At 47.1% G+C, this 14,709-nt stretch overlaps 1 protein-coding gene across 1 annotated transcript in view; it reads right to left on the bottom strand.

The window, feature by feature from the left end:
• FAM132A (family with sequence similarity 132, member A) overlaps positions 1-10,255 on the bottom strand; it is a 16,848-nt gene extending 6,593 nt beyond the window's left edge. Inside the window, exons 1-4 of the mRNA XM_010139726.1 lie at positions 10,085-10,255; positions 2,785-2,904; positions 1,747-1,858; positions 1,310-1,491 (exon numbers count right to left, since the gene is read on the bottom strand). Coding sequence (XP_010138028.1) covers positions 1,310-1,491; positions 1,747-1,858; positions 2,785-2,904; positions 10,085-10,255 — 585 coding nt within the window. The remainder of the gene's footprint in view (positions 1-1,309; positions 1,492-1,746; positions 1,859-2,784; positions 2,905-10,084) is intronic.
• Positions 10,256-14,709: the final 4,454 nt, after the last annotated feature.

Here is a 14,709-nt window from a genome sequence, read left to right as displayed (position 1 = left end):
GAGCGGGAGGGAATGCTCTTGGAGGAAATTTAGCAGAAAAGAATGACAAAACCCTCACACTTTCTCAATACTCAAGGTCAGAGTGACTTAGATGACACACTCAAATGACAGAGCGTAGAAGCGATAGACCATTTCTCAGAACAGGTTCTTTCCACTATCTCAAAATGCTTTGGGTATGGTCCAAATCCAGGAGCTATGAGTCAGTCCCTCTCATCTCACTGCGAAGTATCAAACTGCTGGCTTCTTCGCACTGGTAAGCTGACAGAGTGGAGGAAGGCGAATTACCTGTTTCTCTTCCCCTTGGACTGTTTAAAGACAATGTTTTCATCTCTGCAAGAGCATCCACTGTCTCCCTCCCTGCTAAATTCCCCTTATCTGAGCACAAGCTAAAACCAGACACTTCTTGTCCCAAAGCTGAAATGAAAGGCTGGCATCCAGCGGGCTGCGAGCCCTCCCACATCAGCTTCGGGGCCAGGAGCAATTAGGAAGAAGCTTGGCCTACGATAACAAAGCATGGGAAGCATCAGCCTACGCACTGATTGCTGAGATGTCTTTATTCACATTTTCCCTCCTAATTAATGAGGCAGCAGATCTCTCTAGCCTTGCCCACACTTCAAGTACAATCTTGCCTCTGTGCCAGCACCCCCAGTACTGTCAAACCAGGCTTCCACAAGTGTGTTTGGGAAAGATCCAGGAAAGCACCCTGCTTCGAACATAACCACTGCCTCTGGACTGGCCCATCTAACAAAACGGTGGCTCTTATTTGGGCTCACAAACCTAAAACCAATGGCTTCTGTCTGCCTCTGACATTTTCCGCAGCTGAAGGTTCCTCTGCAATTAAACAGATTGTGCTCTGGAAAAAAGAACAAGTCCTTCAGACTAATGCCAAACACGGACAAGTCTTTCTCCACCAGTAACTGCAACAGAAAGACTGGCTGTTGTTTGGACCTGTGAGACTGCCTCTCCTGCACAGACCTGTTAGCACTTCAGGAAGAACTGTAATGAGATTCACTGGGGCTGCAAGAGCGGAAGAGTCTGTCTCTTGGGTTTGTCAGGAGGGAGAGGACTCAGCTAAACGTCCGTCTCACTGCAGCTGAGCTTCAGTGCTGAAATCACCATATGAGATCCTACTTCTGCCAATCGCAAAAAGAGGGGAGCCCGAGATGAGCCTCCAGGCTCAGGCTGCCCTTTCAGGAAACACCTTTATTACAGAGCCACCTGTAGCTTTACAGCCTGGGGGAACTAGAGCTGATCTAGGCACAGTGGCTGTTGTGGAGTTGCACAGGTTCAGTCTGTAATCCCTTCTCACCGACTGGAAGTTCTGAAGTTCTACCAGGGTCTTCTTATCTACAATGACTTGTCCTTTTAGCTTGCAATGGAATGCCTCCTCTACACGTCTGTGGGGTGAAACTTCCTCCATGGAGAGCAGGAGTGGAGGCAGCTGGCTAGGATGGGCAGAAATAGCCAGGGATGCTCGATGCTCGATGGCTTCTGAGAAGAAAAGTATGAGAAAACAAAGGCTTAGTTTAAGAGCCTGGTCTCTGAAGCCGTTAGTTGTGCAATGAGACTTCCGCACTTAACTCTTCAACTTGAACTAAGCAGCACTGGGGAAACATTTTTTCAAATTTTCCATTGCCAGGTAGGGGAATGCTTTAAGATAAGCATCAGCAAAGCCCGTTCTTTATTTGCCGTGGTGCTTACCAAAAGCAGCAGATCCCAAAAGCACAAAGCTCTTACAGTCTTTACCTTTTAATATCTCCTTAAACTCCTGCAGAAGGACTTCCCGGGTGACTTCAGCACCTGGTGCTCCTGGAGGTCCCTGGGGACCGGGAGGTCCTGGGGGCCCAACAAGGCCACGCTAAGGAAGCAACCAAAGTAAAACACATGAATTAGAACCAGACAATTGCACTGACAGATCAGAAATTCTCTCAGCCACGAGCCAGTCCTATGGGGCTGTCAGCCACGCGGGCAGCCCCCTCCACTATCGCTTCAGCTACAGCCCCCATGCAGTAAACCATAAACCGTCTCTGCAGCCAGCTGTGAATTCCAGCACTTGGAATTTGCTCACATCTTTATGTGGGAGATAAAATGGTGCTCAGGTAAACACTAACTGGTTCTGCAAGTACACGTACGCGGTGTGAAACCCAACAGGCTGAGGGGGAGTTTGCTGCTTCTGTATCTTCTCATATCACTGAAGCATTGTACCAGCTTTTCAGCTGCTTCCTCTGCCTCTTTGCTAGCTAGAATAGCCACCGAGCCACGGTGCACGTTTTTAATATGTATTGCTCAGACATAATGATCACATCTAGGAATGTGTCATTAGAAGCATTCAGGACTGTCTAAGCAGCAGATTAGAAGTGCACAAGTGATCAAGCATCGCTCAGGAGATATCAGTAATTCATTAATTTGAAATAAATGGCTTGTCCACATGGATTAATATATCCTTTGATATACTTGGAATTCATCTAGTTGAAGAAAAAGTTAATTTTACTTCTACTGAGCAGAAAACAAAACCAAAAAAGGCTCAGTCCAAGAAACAGCTGGTTTAAACAAAACGGCATGTTGACAGAGGAGCTCACATGCCTTATCTCACAAAGCGTATAGCACTTCCTATCTCAAACTACTCCAAAATATTTCAAGAAATTAAACACCAACAAAGGAAAATGCAGCACACTCTGGGGTGGGAGGGCAAAAGCTGGAGCACACAAAGCACTTTGCACGTCACAGTCCGAAGGAAGCCACAGCGCACGTTTATTAGCTGACAGCAATCTAGCAATAACCTACTAATTTCTTGTCTTTCCCTTTGCATCTCCTCTTAGACGTGTTGCCATCATCAGGGCGGTGAACAAAGGAGATCCAGGTCCGCCGTGGATCTGTGATTCGAGGATCCGGAGATTCGAGGATCTAAAGAGAGACAAGAACAAAGACTGGTATCGCTGTATCTCTTCGGCCACTATGTGGATCCAGAGAACGTGATGTTTCCAGACCAGACTGTTGTCTGCTGCCTAAACCACACCCTCGGTCCAGACGTACGGCACGTGGGGGTACACTGAGGGTGGGCTAAAGCAGGATTTTACACTTCCGTAAGAAGCAATTCGGTTTATCTGGTACCGTGCCCCGTGTTGTCTTCGTTTCCAGAGCACTGTAAATGCAGGACAGCAGTTCTGTCTGAGTTCTGCCACAGGTGTGAAGACACCAGTCTTCCAAAGTGGCCCGTAAGAGTGGGATGTTTTTCTTCATCAGCTACAGCCTAAGCCTGCCAGCAGAATTGTCCCAAAAGCCGGAAGATGCTGCCCTTCAAACATCAAAATGCCTTCTCACAACTAAACATGCTATTGCCTGCAGGGTTTCCCAGCTCCCTTTGCTTAAGAAACCAGTAAGAGCCAAGAGCTGGGAGCCAGTGTACCTTGGAGACCTTTCTCAAGCTGCCGAGGCTCTCAGCTCTCTGACAGTCTTAATACACGCCACAGAAAACCTGCCCAGATGCCAGAGATTGTTCACCACTGGTATCTGACAGTTATCGGTTGGATCAATTAAGCAATACAGGGAGATTAAAACATACGGAAAACCTTGAAATGCTCCATAACTTTCAAATCACAGGCTGTAGAGTGACAAACAGGCACACACAGAAAAAACCTCAATTCACAACGTAAAACAAAGTCCATGCCTGACCACAGAAATTACGTCCACTGGCAAATTCAACTCCCTGCCTATTCCTGCGTTCTGCATAAAGAAATTCCCTAGAGAAGCTTTGACATTGCAGTGCCCAGCTCCAACACAGCCACGTTCACAAACATACCTACGTGTGCTCGTTACCTGTCTCCCTTGCCGCTTCTCAGAGAACCATATTGAGTTTTAATAACATTTCTAGTACCACTTACAAGTGGTACTAGATTCCTTCTCATCAGTCTGGAGAAGCCTGTAGGAAACACTTAACCTTGAGAATGCAGATCGGGCTGAGGTCCCGGTAACTGCAGTATTTGTCACTGTCTGAGAGCGACAGGAATGGGACAGAGGATTGCAAATGTTAGCTAGAAACATCAGGGCAAGGCCATTTTGAGGAGAGAAGCCCATGGTCTCTGTGGTCTGCTACGCAAAAGCCATGCAGCACAAACTGTTTCAAAATTAAATCTTAGAAGGCTGCTGGAGTTCCAGCATAAGGTTATAAGGCATGTTGGTGCTTCTGAGCTGATGGAGAGCCTGGAAAGCTCTGCCTACGGCACACACCGGGTGTAGCACGAGGCACCTGTCCGCACATTTCTGAGCTGGTGTGATCACAACTATTTATTTCAAACCGCTTGGGTCAATATACGATTTACAAAGTCAGTCCTGAACAGACTTTTTCTGTTTATAACCACATCTACAGTCTGCTGTAAATTTTTAGTCAAGGGGTCCTGGTAGGTTTTTATAGCTGTATTACTGTTTTTACTTTTTTTTTTTTTACTATTACTTTTTTACTTACTGCACCCAGAACTTAAACAGCTTTCCAAAATCCCACTGGAAAGTAATGTACACGGAAGACCATAGGAAATCCTGCGTGTTGTGAGGTTAGTCACCTCACTACAATATTATCATCCTCCCAGATTGCTGCACTGCAGATTTCTGTGAAGAACAAGAAAGAAGTCAAAGACAGGCCAAGAAGGTCCTTTGGTGCAAACCTCTCCATCTGTTTTAACACGCAAACATCAAGGGCAGAGGCAAACAAAGTTTGCAAAAGTCCTGAGAACAGCACGGGAGGTGCAGCTTCTTTCTACAACAAACGTGAAATACATTTATCAGAGTTTCACGGAGATTTAATGGTTTGGGATGGGAGAAGCTAGTTCCTTCCTACCCCACTTCACCTGAAGACAGATGGGTGCAGCATCACCACACACAAGGTCATGCCTGCGGAGGACGGAGTTTGTGAGCATTTAAACCTGAGACATGTAAAGCAGTAGAAGCCTACCCGTGCTTTGCCCAAAGGAAGCAGAGGGCTTTTTGTGCCGGTGACCGGGACTGACAGGTCTGTGGTAAAGCTCTTCACAAAACAGAAGGAAGCAGCTTACTAACAGAAGCACCCAACTCAGGCGGGATGGAGTATTCCCTAGTGCTGGAACAGAAACCAGCGAAGAACAGCCGGGCTGCAGAGGAAAGGAAAATCCCATCGGTTCTTCCTTCAGAAAGGGCTGGCTCGTATGGCAGGAACTCAACAGTGCAGGCTCCAGAACACTCCAAACACGGCTCCAGAGTCTCAGGAGCTGGGATACAGCATTTGCTGCAGATGTGGAAGAGACCATTCCAATATTCCTGGTTTCCAACAGGCTGCAAGACTGGCATCAGCTCCCCTCCACCACTGAAATGAGGGAACAGACCAGCCAGGAGCAGAAGCCAGCAGTCATGGACAGATTCTGATCATTAACTGGGAAGACAAACAGATGTCCTCAGCCTTGCTGGAGCTCCAGCTGTGAAGAAACAGGTCAGAGCAGACATCTTGCCAGGGAGAAAAAAGAAATCCAGATGGCACATCCCAGAGAAATACATGAAAATCTCCTTAACTTTAAAAAAAAAATTAAGAACCCCGTCCCTCTCCACTGGTTTGCTTAAATGACAAATCCCTCTACAAGACAGTCATGGCACTCCCCAGTTTCTCCAGTACAAGGATGATTGACAGTTAAAATGAATGTTCCATCCTTGTGGTATTATTATTTAATTACTATGGCATGCATGAGCAATCCCAGCTATAAGCATGCAAGCCTCTGTTTTTCTTGGCAGCAGCAGTCTCCAGCAGCCAAGGAGACCTTGCAGCCAACTCAGGTATCAGTCAGGACTGAGAGAACAGCCTTGGAATCCCGGCAAAGAGGACTTGTCCCTCCTGGGGTGCTGTTTGCAGAGCAAAGCTGACCTGCAGGAGTCAGGAGTCCTCCTGTTAACTGCAGTGAAATCAGGCTTCCTCCGGAACACTTGAAACGGTACCTCCAAAATCAACAGAAGCCTTGCCAGCAATTTTAATGAGCTCTCAATCAGCTCTTTTAACATTACTTTGGAATCCGAACACAACGGCACCTATCGCTTCAGAACCAGAAATTAGCTCTCCCTAGCTTCCCTCACAGTAACAGACAAGCTGCGATGTAACTCGGGCTGCCGTGCACTAGCAGAACCCGCGGCTCTGGCTGCCTCCAGCTCCCAGCACAGCACGCACTGCCCAGAGACACAGGCAGTCGCTGGCCAAGATTCAGCCAGCACAGAAGAAACTGCTAGCAGAAACCTACGGTCGAGTAGCAGAGTTTGGATCCTGAGAAATTTCTGAACTGTATCTGAACTCCTGAAATTCAAGGACAGTGGGATCCAGCCAGCATCGCTGTTAAAAACGACAGTGAAAAGGACAAAAGTGCTTGGAATAACAAGTCAACACTGCCTGGGAGCAAGCCTGCACACCTGAAAGCACCCTGAGGTGTTCTCAGGCCCACCTAAGCACGTCTCAGGGTGGGATGGGATGGAAAGGAAGATAGAAAGGTTACCGTTTTGAGAGGACAGATCCTTTCCACCAGCAACTGCTCAGAGATGTGTGTTCAAGAGCACACACCTAACCATTCCCACCCACAGCCTTTAGGGCTGACGGTACTGCCCGGAAAGTTTTGCTCACAGTTATCGCTGCATTCGTCCATGGGTGGAATTATATTGAAGAATTCTCTGCTTAAGAGTTAAGCAGTTGCCAGACTCAAAATGGACTTAACTAAGTGTTTCAATCATTTTATTCCACACAGTTCTTTGCTGTTACACCTGATTTACACCAGCAAGAGTATTTTCAGCTTCATTACAAAATTAGGAGCAAATTATTTATTTCAGTAGTGTATTTTACTTGGAACAGGTTAAAAAGTGACAGACCCCTGGGTTTTTTAGCATGAAACATCCTACTTCAGCTGCTAATAGCTTACAGTTATACCCACTCCTGGTTATTAATGAGATGTAAAACCCAGGTCCTGACCACTTGTGGTTTTCACAGATCTCTCAAGAATTTTCCCTAGAGCAGAAGCGTTAGGTTTGGCGTCTTGGCCAAATCCGAAATGGAATTCCCACCTAAATCCCCACTATGTTTTGTGATTGAAAAATTATACTATTTCCAAAAAGCTCCTCCCTGCCACTTAAACACCAACTGCCTCCAGTGGTCCCACCCCACCCGTAAGGAGTTTAACGAACCTGATGGATTCATTAGGTTCAGTGAGCAAGAGCTGCTCTGGATGAGGAAGCAACATGAAGGTTGTTGCTGCATGAGCTGCACAGCAGCGCTCATCGGTGCCACCCTGGGATGCACCGGTCGAGTTCTGTCTTTAGGAACGCCCCAAAAAGGTGAGGAACCGAACAGCAGCAACAGAACGGCTGGAGCACAATGCATCTGGCACACCAACTCACACCTGCGGCAGGAGAACCATCTTTAATAATGAGCTTTAAAAATCTTACAAACAGCTCTGAGAAATGAGACCCAGCACCGAGTTATTCGAGAGGCTGAGTCACATGTACGAATCCAACGTTATTCTACATGGGCCACCAGGAATTGCAGCAACTCAAAGATAACACTGGAGAGTTTTTTAATTAAAAAATCAACACATTATTTCCTTGGAAATACCAGGTTTATCAGCAGATTTAAGCCTTCTGCTTCCCTGTTTTAGGTAGAGGTTTCACCACCTGACTCATGCTCTGTGAGTGTTAAAGGGGAGCTTTCTTCACTCCTATTTGAAAAGAATTCCCCAGAGAAATTTGTCCCAAATTACTTATTTAATTAGAAGGAAAACACATCTACCTTGTCAACAGTACGCATGAAAATCTCTGCTCGCAGCTAATATTTCATTCCCTGCTCCTTCTGGTTTGATAAACCTACCAGCTGGCCACGGAGTCGTCTTAGGTAAACCCAGCCTTCATTTTGACCCCCAAAACAACACCAAAACCTTTCCTGTCTTGTGCTGCAGAGAGATGACATGGGACACTGCTCTGTTTCACTGTCCTGTGCAGAGCGCCCCTTCACGAGACAAAACTGCTCACAGAGGAAGATTCAAGGCTCAGAGAGATCAGTCTTCTGCAGGGAACTGCTTCCACCCTTCCTTTCGCTAGACAGGTGAGGTAAGGACAGCTTCACTCTTACTTCACTTCTTCCCCTAGTGAACATAAATTGTGATGCTTTGCTCTAAACAGCAATCGTCATTTACCTCAGAAACGGGGTAATTCTTAAGCACTGCATGCATAGAATGTGCAAAACAACCCCTCAGCTTGGGCAGTGCTCTATAAATATAAAACACAGCACAGTCACCCGTGACACTTAACTAGAGCCTGGACTTCAGCCTCCAGTAGATTCCAAGGAGAGAAGTTCACACTGCCCAGTCTGGGAGAGGATCGAGCAGAGCTCAGGAGCGTTTACATCAGAGCTCTAGTTTGGTCCTATCTGCGTTAAACAGAACCTGCCGGCAGTGAACTCGCCAGCTCCGACTGCAGCCAAACCTTCGCCATGGATATTTTAAAGCAAAGTATTTCAACACAGAAACTGCAGCTTCCAAACAACGGCTGCTTGAACGAGTGCCCACTCCAAACAAGCGCCGTGTTTCTTCTAGTGATATCGTATGGACGACTGTATTGGCATTAACCAAGACCAGCTTCTGCTTACTTTTGCAATCAGAATATATTCTGCGCACAGTCCAGTACATTTCACATCAAGCCAAATTAATTCCAGAACACAGTGAAATTTAGCCACACCAGATTCGTCTCTGCCCCCCTTCGCAAAAGCCCTTCTAGGGAGAGCAGAAGGAAGCGATTGATTATAAGCACCTCAAGAATTCAGCATGTTTACAACCTGTCCTGACAGAGCCCTGCAATACACAACGACAAATGAGCTGAAGAAACGCGGCTTACGGTCCCCTAACGATAAAGTTAAGGGCAGCAGCCAGCTTTTTACATCAGGGACTGTTTCCCAGACTTGCCCAACCTTAACCAATTACTCTCACAATAGCATTGAACAGGATATTTAGAATGTCAGCCCAATTGTTCTAACTTGCCCCCTCTGCCATGCCCCAATTTTTGACAGGTTTGTTCCTCTATTGCTATAGTGACTGCCAGCCCTAATGCTTGTGATCAAAGTCCTCGTTTAGAGGTCACCTCCATTTGAAACAAGGGACATTTTTGTGTGAGCAGGGGAGGGGAGAGAAAGGGGGGGAGGCTGTGTGATAGGGGTAACTCCCTTCTTTCTCAGTGTTGTAGTCTCCCATTTCATGCTGCTCCTACTCCCAGGACCTGCTGCCACTTCCCTAACCCCCTCTCCTACTCCCAAGCAGATATTCACCCGAAAGGATTCTGGGGGCTCTGATCAATGGACTGGAAATATTTTGCAGCTTTCAGCCTGGGGTGATTCTCTCAAACACGTAACTATCGGAAAGATCCGACCCTGCAAAATTCCCTCACTAAGCCCAGTGAGGCAGCAGCCACAGCCCCTGAGGCATCACACTCAGTCCTACACTTGTCACTTAAGCACAAGTAGCACCATCCTGAATCCTTTCCTACAAGAGCCACGATCACCTTAAACAGCTCATCTGCCTGCACCAAAAATTGACCATCTGTAATTTTCAACCCCCCCAGGCTCTCTGGTGGAAGGTGCAATGCAGGGAGAGCTCAGCAATGCTCTGATGTTTATACCACTATATTTGCCTAAGAAAGGTTTGAAATTCTATTTCAGAGAGTAAAGGGTTTGCCTGCAAGAGGTGCGTCACCACTGCAGCATCATTATTGTACTGTGAGAGCCCACTTGCCTTTTTTTAATGGGCTGTTTCTGAACAGCACAGTGCTCATGCACTAGAACTCCAAACTATCTTTACACTTCACCAGCTACTCCTATAGGACTGGAACTTCAGTCATGCATATTCTGAAAGAAATTATAAACTGTAGTATTCCAGTGTTTGCTTCAGTAAGCTAGCAAATCAATCGTGCAAAGGCAAAAGAGAGAACATTTCCCTTTAAAACCAAATAGCATTTGGCAAGATTGCCTCAATCACTGGGAAAAGGAACCAGCATCGCATTACTGCCAGAAATAAGTTCTACCGAGCGCTGACAACCCACAAACACCTACCTTGGGATGCCCATGCAGCTCCTCGCTGTTTGAGAGGGTGGCATTGAAAGGCTCTGTGTACTGATTAGGTTCCTTCTTCACCTTTCTCTCTCTCTTTGCTGCCGTAACTCTGAAGAGGCAAAACTGCTGACAAAGTAAAGTTGCCACAAATACCCAGGTGCACCCCTTCATTTTGAAAAGGGAGGGGCCAAGTCAGGAAGGGCACTCTCCAAGCACAGAAACCTTCACCACCAGTAACAGGAACAGACACAGGCTTCTCTCTAAAACAAATAAAACACAAAAAGGTTAGAAGTATCAGAGATGATCCTCTGGGCTGTGCAATGTCGGATGAGCAGCACACATGGATGCGCTGGATGCTGGAGAGATCTCTCTTCAAGCAGGACGCATGGAAATGGTAGAGATAAACTTGTTTGAAAATCTGGATTCACTTGAAGAAAGAGGTAAGTCCATTCAGCCTCTCGAAGCTTACATAAATACAAGAGGCCCTGGAAAGTCCTGCCACCCACCTTGAAGTGTCACTCCCCCCCACCCCAATAAGTCTTCAGCCTCGTTTAAAATGCACTCAACTATGAAACCTAGGGAAGTCAAATTGCTCAGGGCAACAGTCGCTCAGGCTGGAGCTGACAACACAAACTCATGAGGGGGGTTAGTTTGGTTGTTCCTCTTCAACAGATTTCACTTTTTGTCATTTGAAGCATTGTGTTCAGTTCAACGCAGGCTTGAATACGCTCCATCCATCTTCTCTTGAATGATGCTTCCCTCTCCTCAGTGACATCCTTTCCTCTCAAGATGCTGGGGAACTGTAATCCAGGGTTGCTACAGCCACTGCTCTTCTGAGGAGGCTGAAAGCATCACAGCTCAGCCCAGCACTCAGCCTTCCAGGAAGAAAACAAAGTTCTCATGTCACAGAAGCTCAGAGAGAAGCAAAGAATTTGAGGATGTACCTTGGTCCATTAGGAACAGGTAAAGTTTTCCCAAATCTAGCTTCTCTCCCTCTTCAGCTGAGTTTATCTTCACTTCTCTTTAATGAGATGAGGAGCAGTAAGTCCCAATGCCCCAAGCAGCTGTCAGGATGTAGAATCTCGTATCTTTTTTCATCCTCATCTCCCCTCACACTAGGCAAGATTTCAGGTACCTCTGGGTGTAGGTCACGTCTGATTTTTCTCGCTGCTCCTTTCCCCAGCTGCACACTGGCAAAACCCTCCTCAGCTTTTGCTTTACCTCAGCAAATAAGTACTTCTTTCCTGAATGAGTTTCCATCAACTTAAAGAAAGGGGAAAAAAAAAAAAAAAGAAAAAAAGAAAAAAGGAGGAGGGATCACATTCTAATGAGCTGTCAAGCCTATTCTCTTCACATTCCTATTAGACTCACTGATAAGTGGAGCTGGCCCGTGTGCCAGGCAGATTTAAATCAATGCCCATTCCCTGCTCCCTCCCCTCAGCCCGATTCTGGACCTCCCCTTCATTATCTCAGAGAAATCACCATTTTTCTGGGAAGTTTGTAAAACTGTACATGAGTGTGTGGTAGAGCTAAAAATATGCGGCTTGGAGTACGTGCTCGGCATCGCACCACGCACCGATGGATCAGGACTCTTGCTCTGCTCAGCTGTGTCCGCACCACACTCCCCCCAGCTCTGCTCAGAGGGGCCTTTCTGGTGGCTTTGCAGGAGGGTGGGCTGCTCGTGAAAAACAGCAGAAACACCAAGGTCACACAGCTCCCGCCAGCAGTTCGTAAGGGAGAGCCTGAAGCACTCGACAGCCTGCTCATCTTTGTCAGCTCCCCACCACCCAGGACAAATATTCCTCTTCTCTCTACAAATAGAGTGTGATGTAAAAATTCCCCTGAGATTGCACCATGAGAAAGTCCACGAATGGTAAAAGATTGGAGGTCTCATCCTTTGAAGTCCCTTTCGCAGCCAGCGAGCAACAGGTTTGCTTTCTTTTACCAACCCCTCTACCATGCCTGCTGCAATTCAAGCAATAACGCCAGCACAGCTCTTCACTGCACTTTAAAGGGTGGATCAGCAGCAACAGCTCTATTATCTATGGCTCAGGGAAACTGAGGCACAAACAACCTGAGCACAAAATCAACAACTAGAATACAGAGGGGTTTTTTGTAGCATCTTTTAAGAGAAAGGGAGTTTGGGAAAGAGAAGAGCGAGAGTAAGAAGGGAAGTTACACAGCAGCTAAGTAGTTAACAGCGTATCACCCCTCCCCCAACCGGCTCACATTCCATCAAAACTACGTGGCAGACTTTATTTGTTAATAATATTTAACTTTCTTTGGCGCCTTCTCATACTTAAGCCTCTTTTTTCAGGTTAGTTGTAGACAAGCCATGAATTTGTAAAAGTGCACTTGATGACACATTAATAGGACAATCTGTCATATTGCAGCTAAACAGCCTGACAGATCCACACACCGTGGCGAGACACGACATTCGGGGCTGGAATGGGGCGATCGCTGCTTTGGTCTGCTGGCACAGGCTGCCTCTGACATCTCCTTCCCCATCCCAAGGCGATGTCCTCAGCTTTGGGGGAAATGAACCCTGCCGATGTTCGCAAGCGCAAGGTGAAGGTACTTGAAGGCTGAGCAGGACAAACCACCCTGTGTTGTAGCTAACTCGTGACCCTGTGTTGGGCTGAAACAAGTGTCAGGACAGTGGTTACCTCTCCTCAACCTTCCATTCAGCGTTGGTCTTATCTGTAGGAAACCGCACGCCTCGCTGCTGCTTCCTCGCAGCCCAGCCATGGCAGTTCCCAAGCACTCAAGTGTCGCCAACGCAGGAACAACATTCAACCCCACTTTGCCAAAAGAAAAAAAAAAAAAGCTAGGACTAGGCCTTCATAGCACGGCAAACCAAGGGTCTCCAAGTGACTAGAAGAGAAGTGGTTTATTCTCTGAGCTCAGCAATAACAGGAGTAGTTCAGATTGTAACCAAATGAATTCTGCATGAGGGAAGTGCTGAGGTAGGGAGGATATTATCAGAAGCCACATTTACATTTCCCAACTCTGTGCAAGAACCCGCACACGCTGTTTGCAAACACTGTAAGAAGGGCGTGTAGAGCTAGAGAGGAAACTGAAGGGTTACACATCAAACTTATGACAAGATCTTTCACCCTCTACTTATGCAATTCGCCTTTTCCTGAAGACAGGCCTTACCCAGCTACGCTCAGGATGATACCTAAAGGGCAGAGTGGCCCGTTGCAAATATATCGAACTCCTCAGCCTTGGCACAGAGGTGGTGATTTTTAAAGGCAAACCAGCACGTTCCCACGTGCCGACACCCCCCCAGCCCTGCTTCGCAGCCGATAAAGGTCTGCAGTACACCTCCTGCAGTCCCCTCCGCTCTGAACGGGAGGTTCCCCGCTGCTGATCCCCTACAACCTCAAGCTGTTGATGGGGTTAATACACAAAAGCTGTTAGAACAAACCGCCACACACCAGCAGATACAAGAGCGGCTCTGGGAAGGCAGACCAAGAGCTCATGGCCCCTGCAGTTGCCTTCTGCAGAGCCCCTGTCCTCCCAGTTTCAGAGGGTCTCTCCTCGGGGCTCTTCCCCATCCCACGCGGGATCCTTACGCCATCTCGTGGCAAATCCACGGAACCACAGAGACCCTCAAGGAAGGAAACCTTTGCCACTGCTCCTGAGGATGCTCTGGCTCTTGGGAGCACCCAAGGTGGGACATGTCAAAAGCTGTTACCGCGAATAAGAGGTTCCTACTGAACCCTGATAAACCATCCTCATTCGTTGCCCAGAAAGATGCCACTAACAGCAACAAAATATTCAGAGACATTCCAAAATTACCTTCTGAAGAGCAGGGCTTAAGGTAGTAATTAATAACAAATTCTGAGCTTGCTTGTCTGAAGGAAAGATCTTGTCACGTGCTGAGTGCTTCCACTTCTAAGGCAAGCTGGAGAACCACCAGACAGACGCAGCATCTCCTTTCTCCGGCCTTCTCTACCTGGGAGAGTTTCCCATTTAATACTTAGTTACAGAACGCTATCGACACGCAGCATCAGTTTCAAACCCAACTCCTCCTGCAAACGCAATAGGTGGGTTTTGGTTTTTTCCTATAGAATTTGTCTAAGGTGGAGGCAGAACAACATCCTCACCACAATGCTCTTGTGTGTCTGCTTGGTCCTGAACCACAGCAACGCGGCAGTCCTCACTGTGCAGTCCCTGCACCAGCACCAAAACTCCGTGAGGCAGGGCAACCAGCAAATAAAAAGCACCAAGTCTCAAAGAACTCCAGCACCAGAGCTCTTCTGAGTAAGAAAGTAAGGCAGAAAAACCAACGTTATTAAGGAAAATGCACCATCTCATAAAACAAATTAGGACACAGCTCAGCTCTGGCAGATGTCGGTCAGGCAAGGAAACTTCACTTCCATCAAGCTATAAGGAAATCGCTATTAAAAACAACTGGTTTAGATCCCCATACAACTGGACCGCCAGCCCCAAATCTAATTCTAAATGTCAGAAGTGCCGGCAGCCTCCGAGTAACACAGAACCGAAGCTCTCGAGACACTGCCTCACTGTCCCAGAACGGTCAAGCTGTACTCCAGCAGCAACAGCTGAGTTAGCAGCAAGATCCCAATCTACTTTTTCTTCTGAGACACGATCACTGT

This window comes from Buceros rhinoceros, unplaced genomic scaffold, assembly GCF_000710305.1.
Source record: "Buceros rhinoceros silvestris isolate BGI_N320 unplaced genomic scaffold, ASM71030v1 scaffold9837, whole genome shotgun sequence".
Classification (NCBI taxonomy): Eukaryota; Metazoa; Chordata; class Aves; order Bucerotiformes; family Bucerotidae; genus Buceros; species Buceros rhinoceros.
This window is presented reverse-complemented; position numbering and strand designations above follow the sequence as displayed.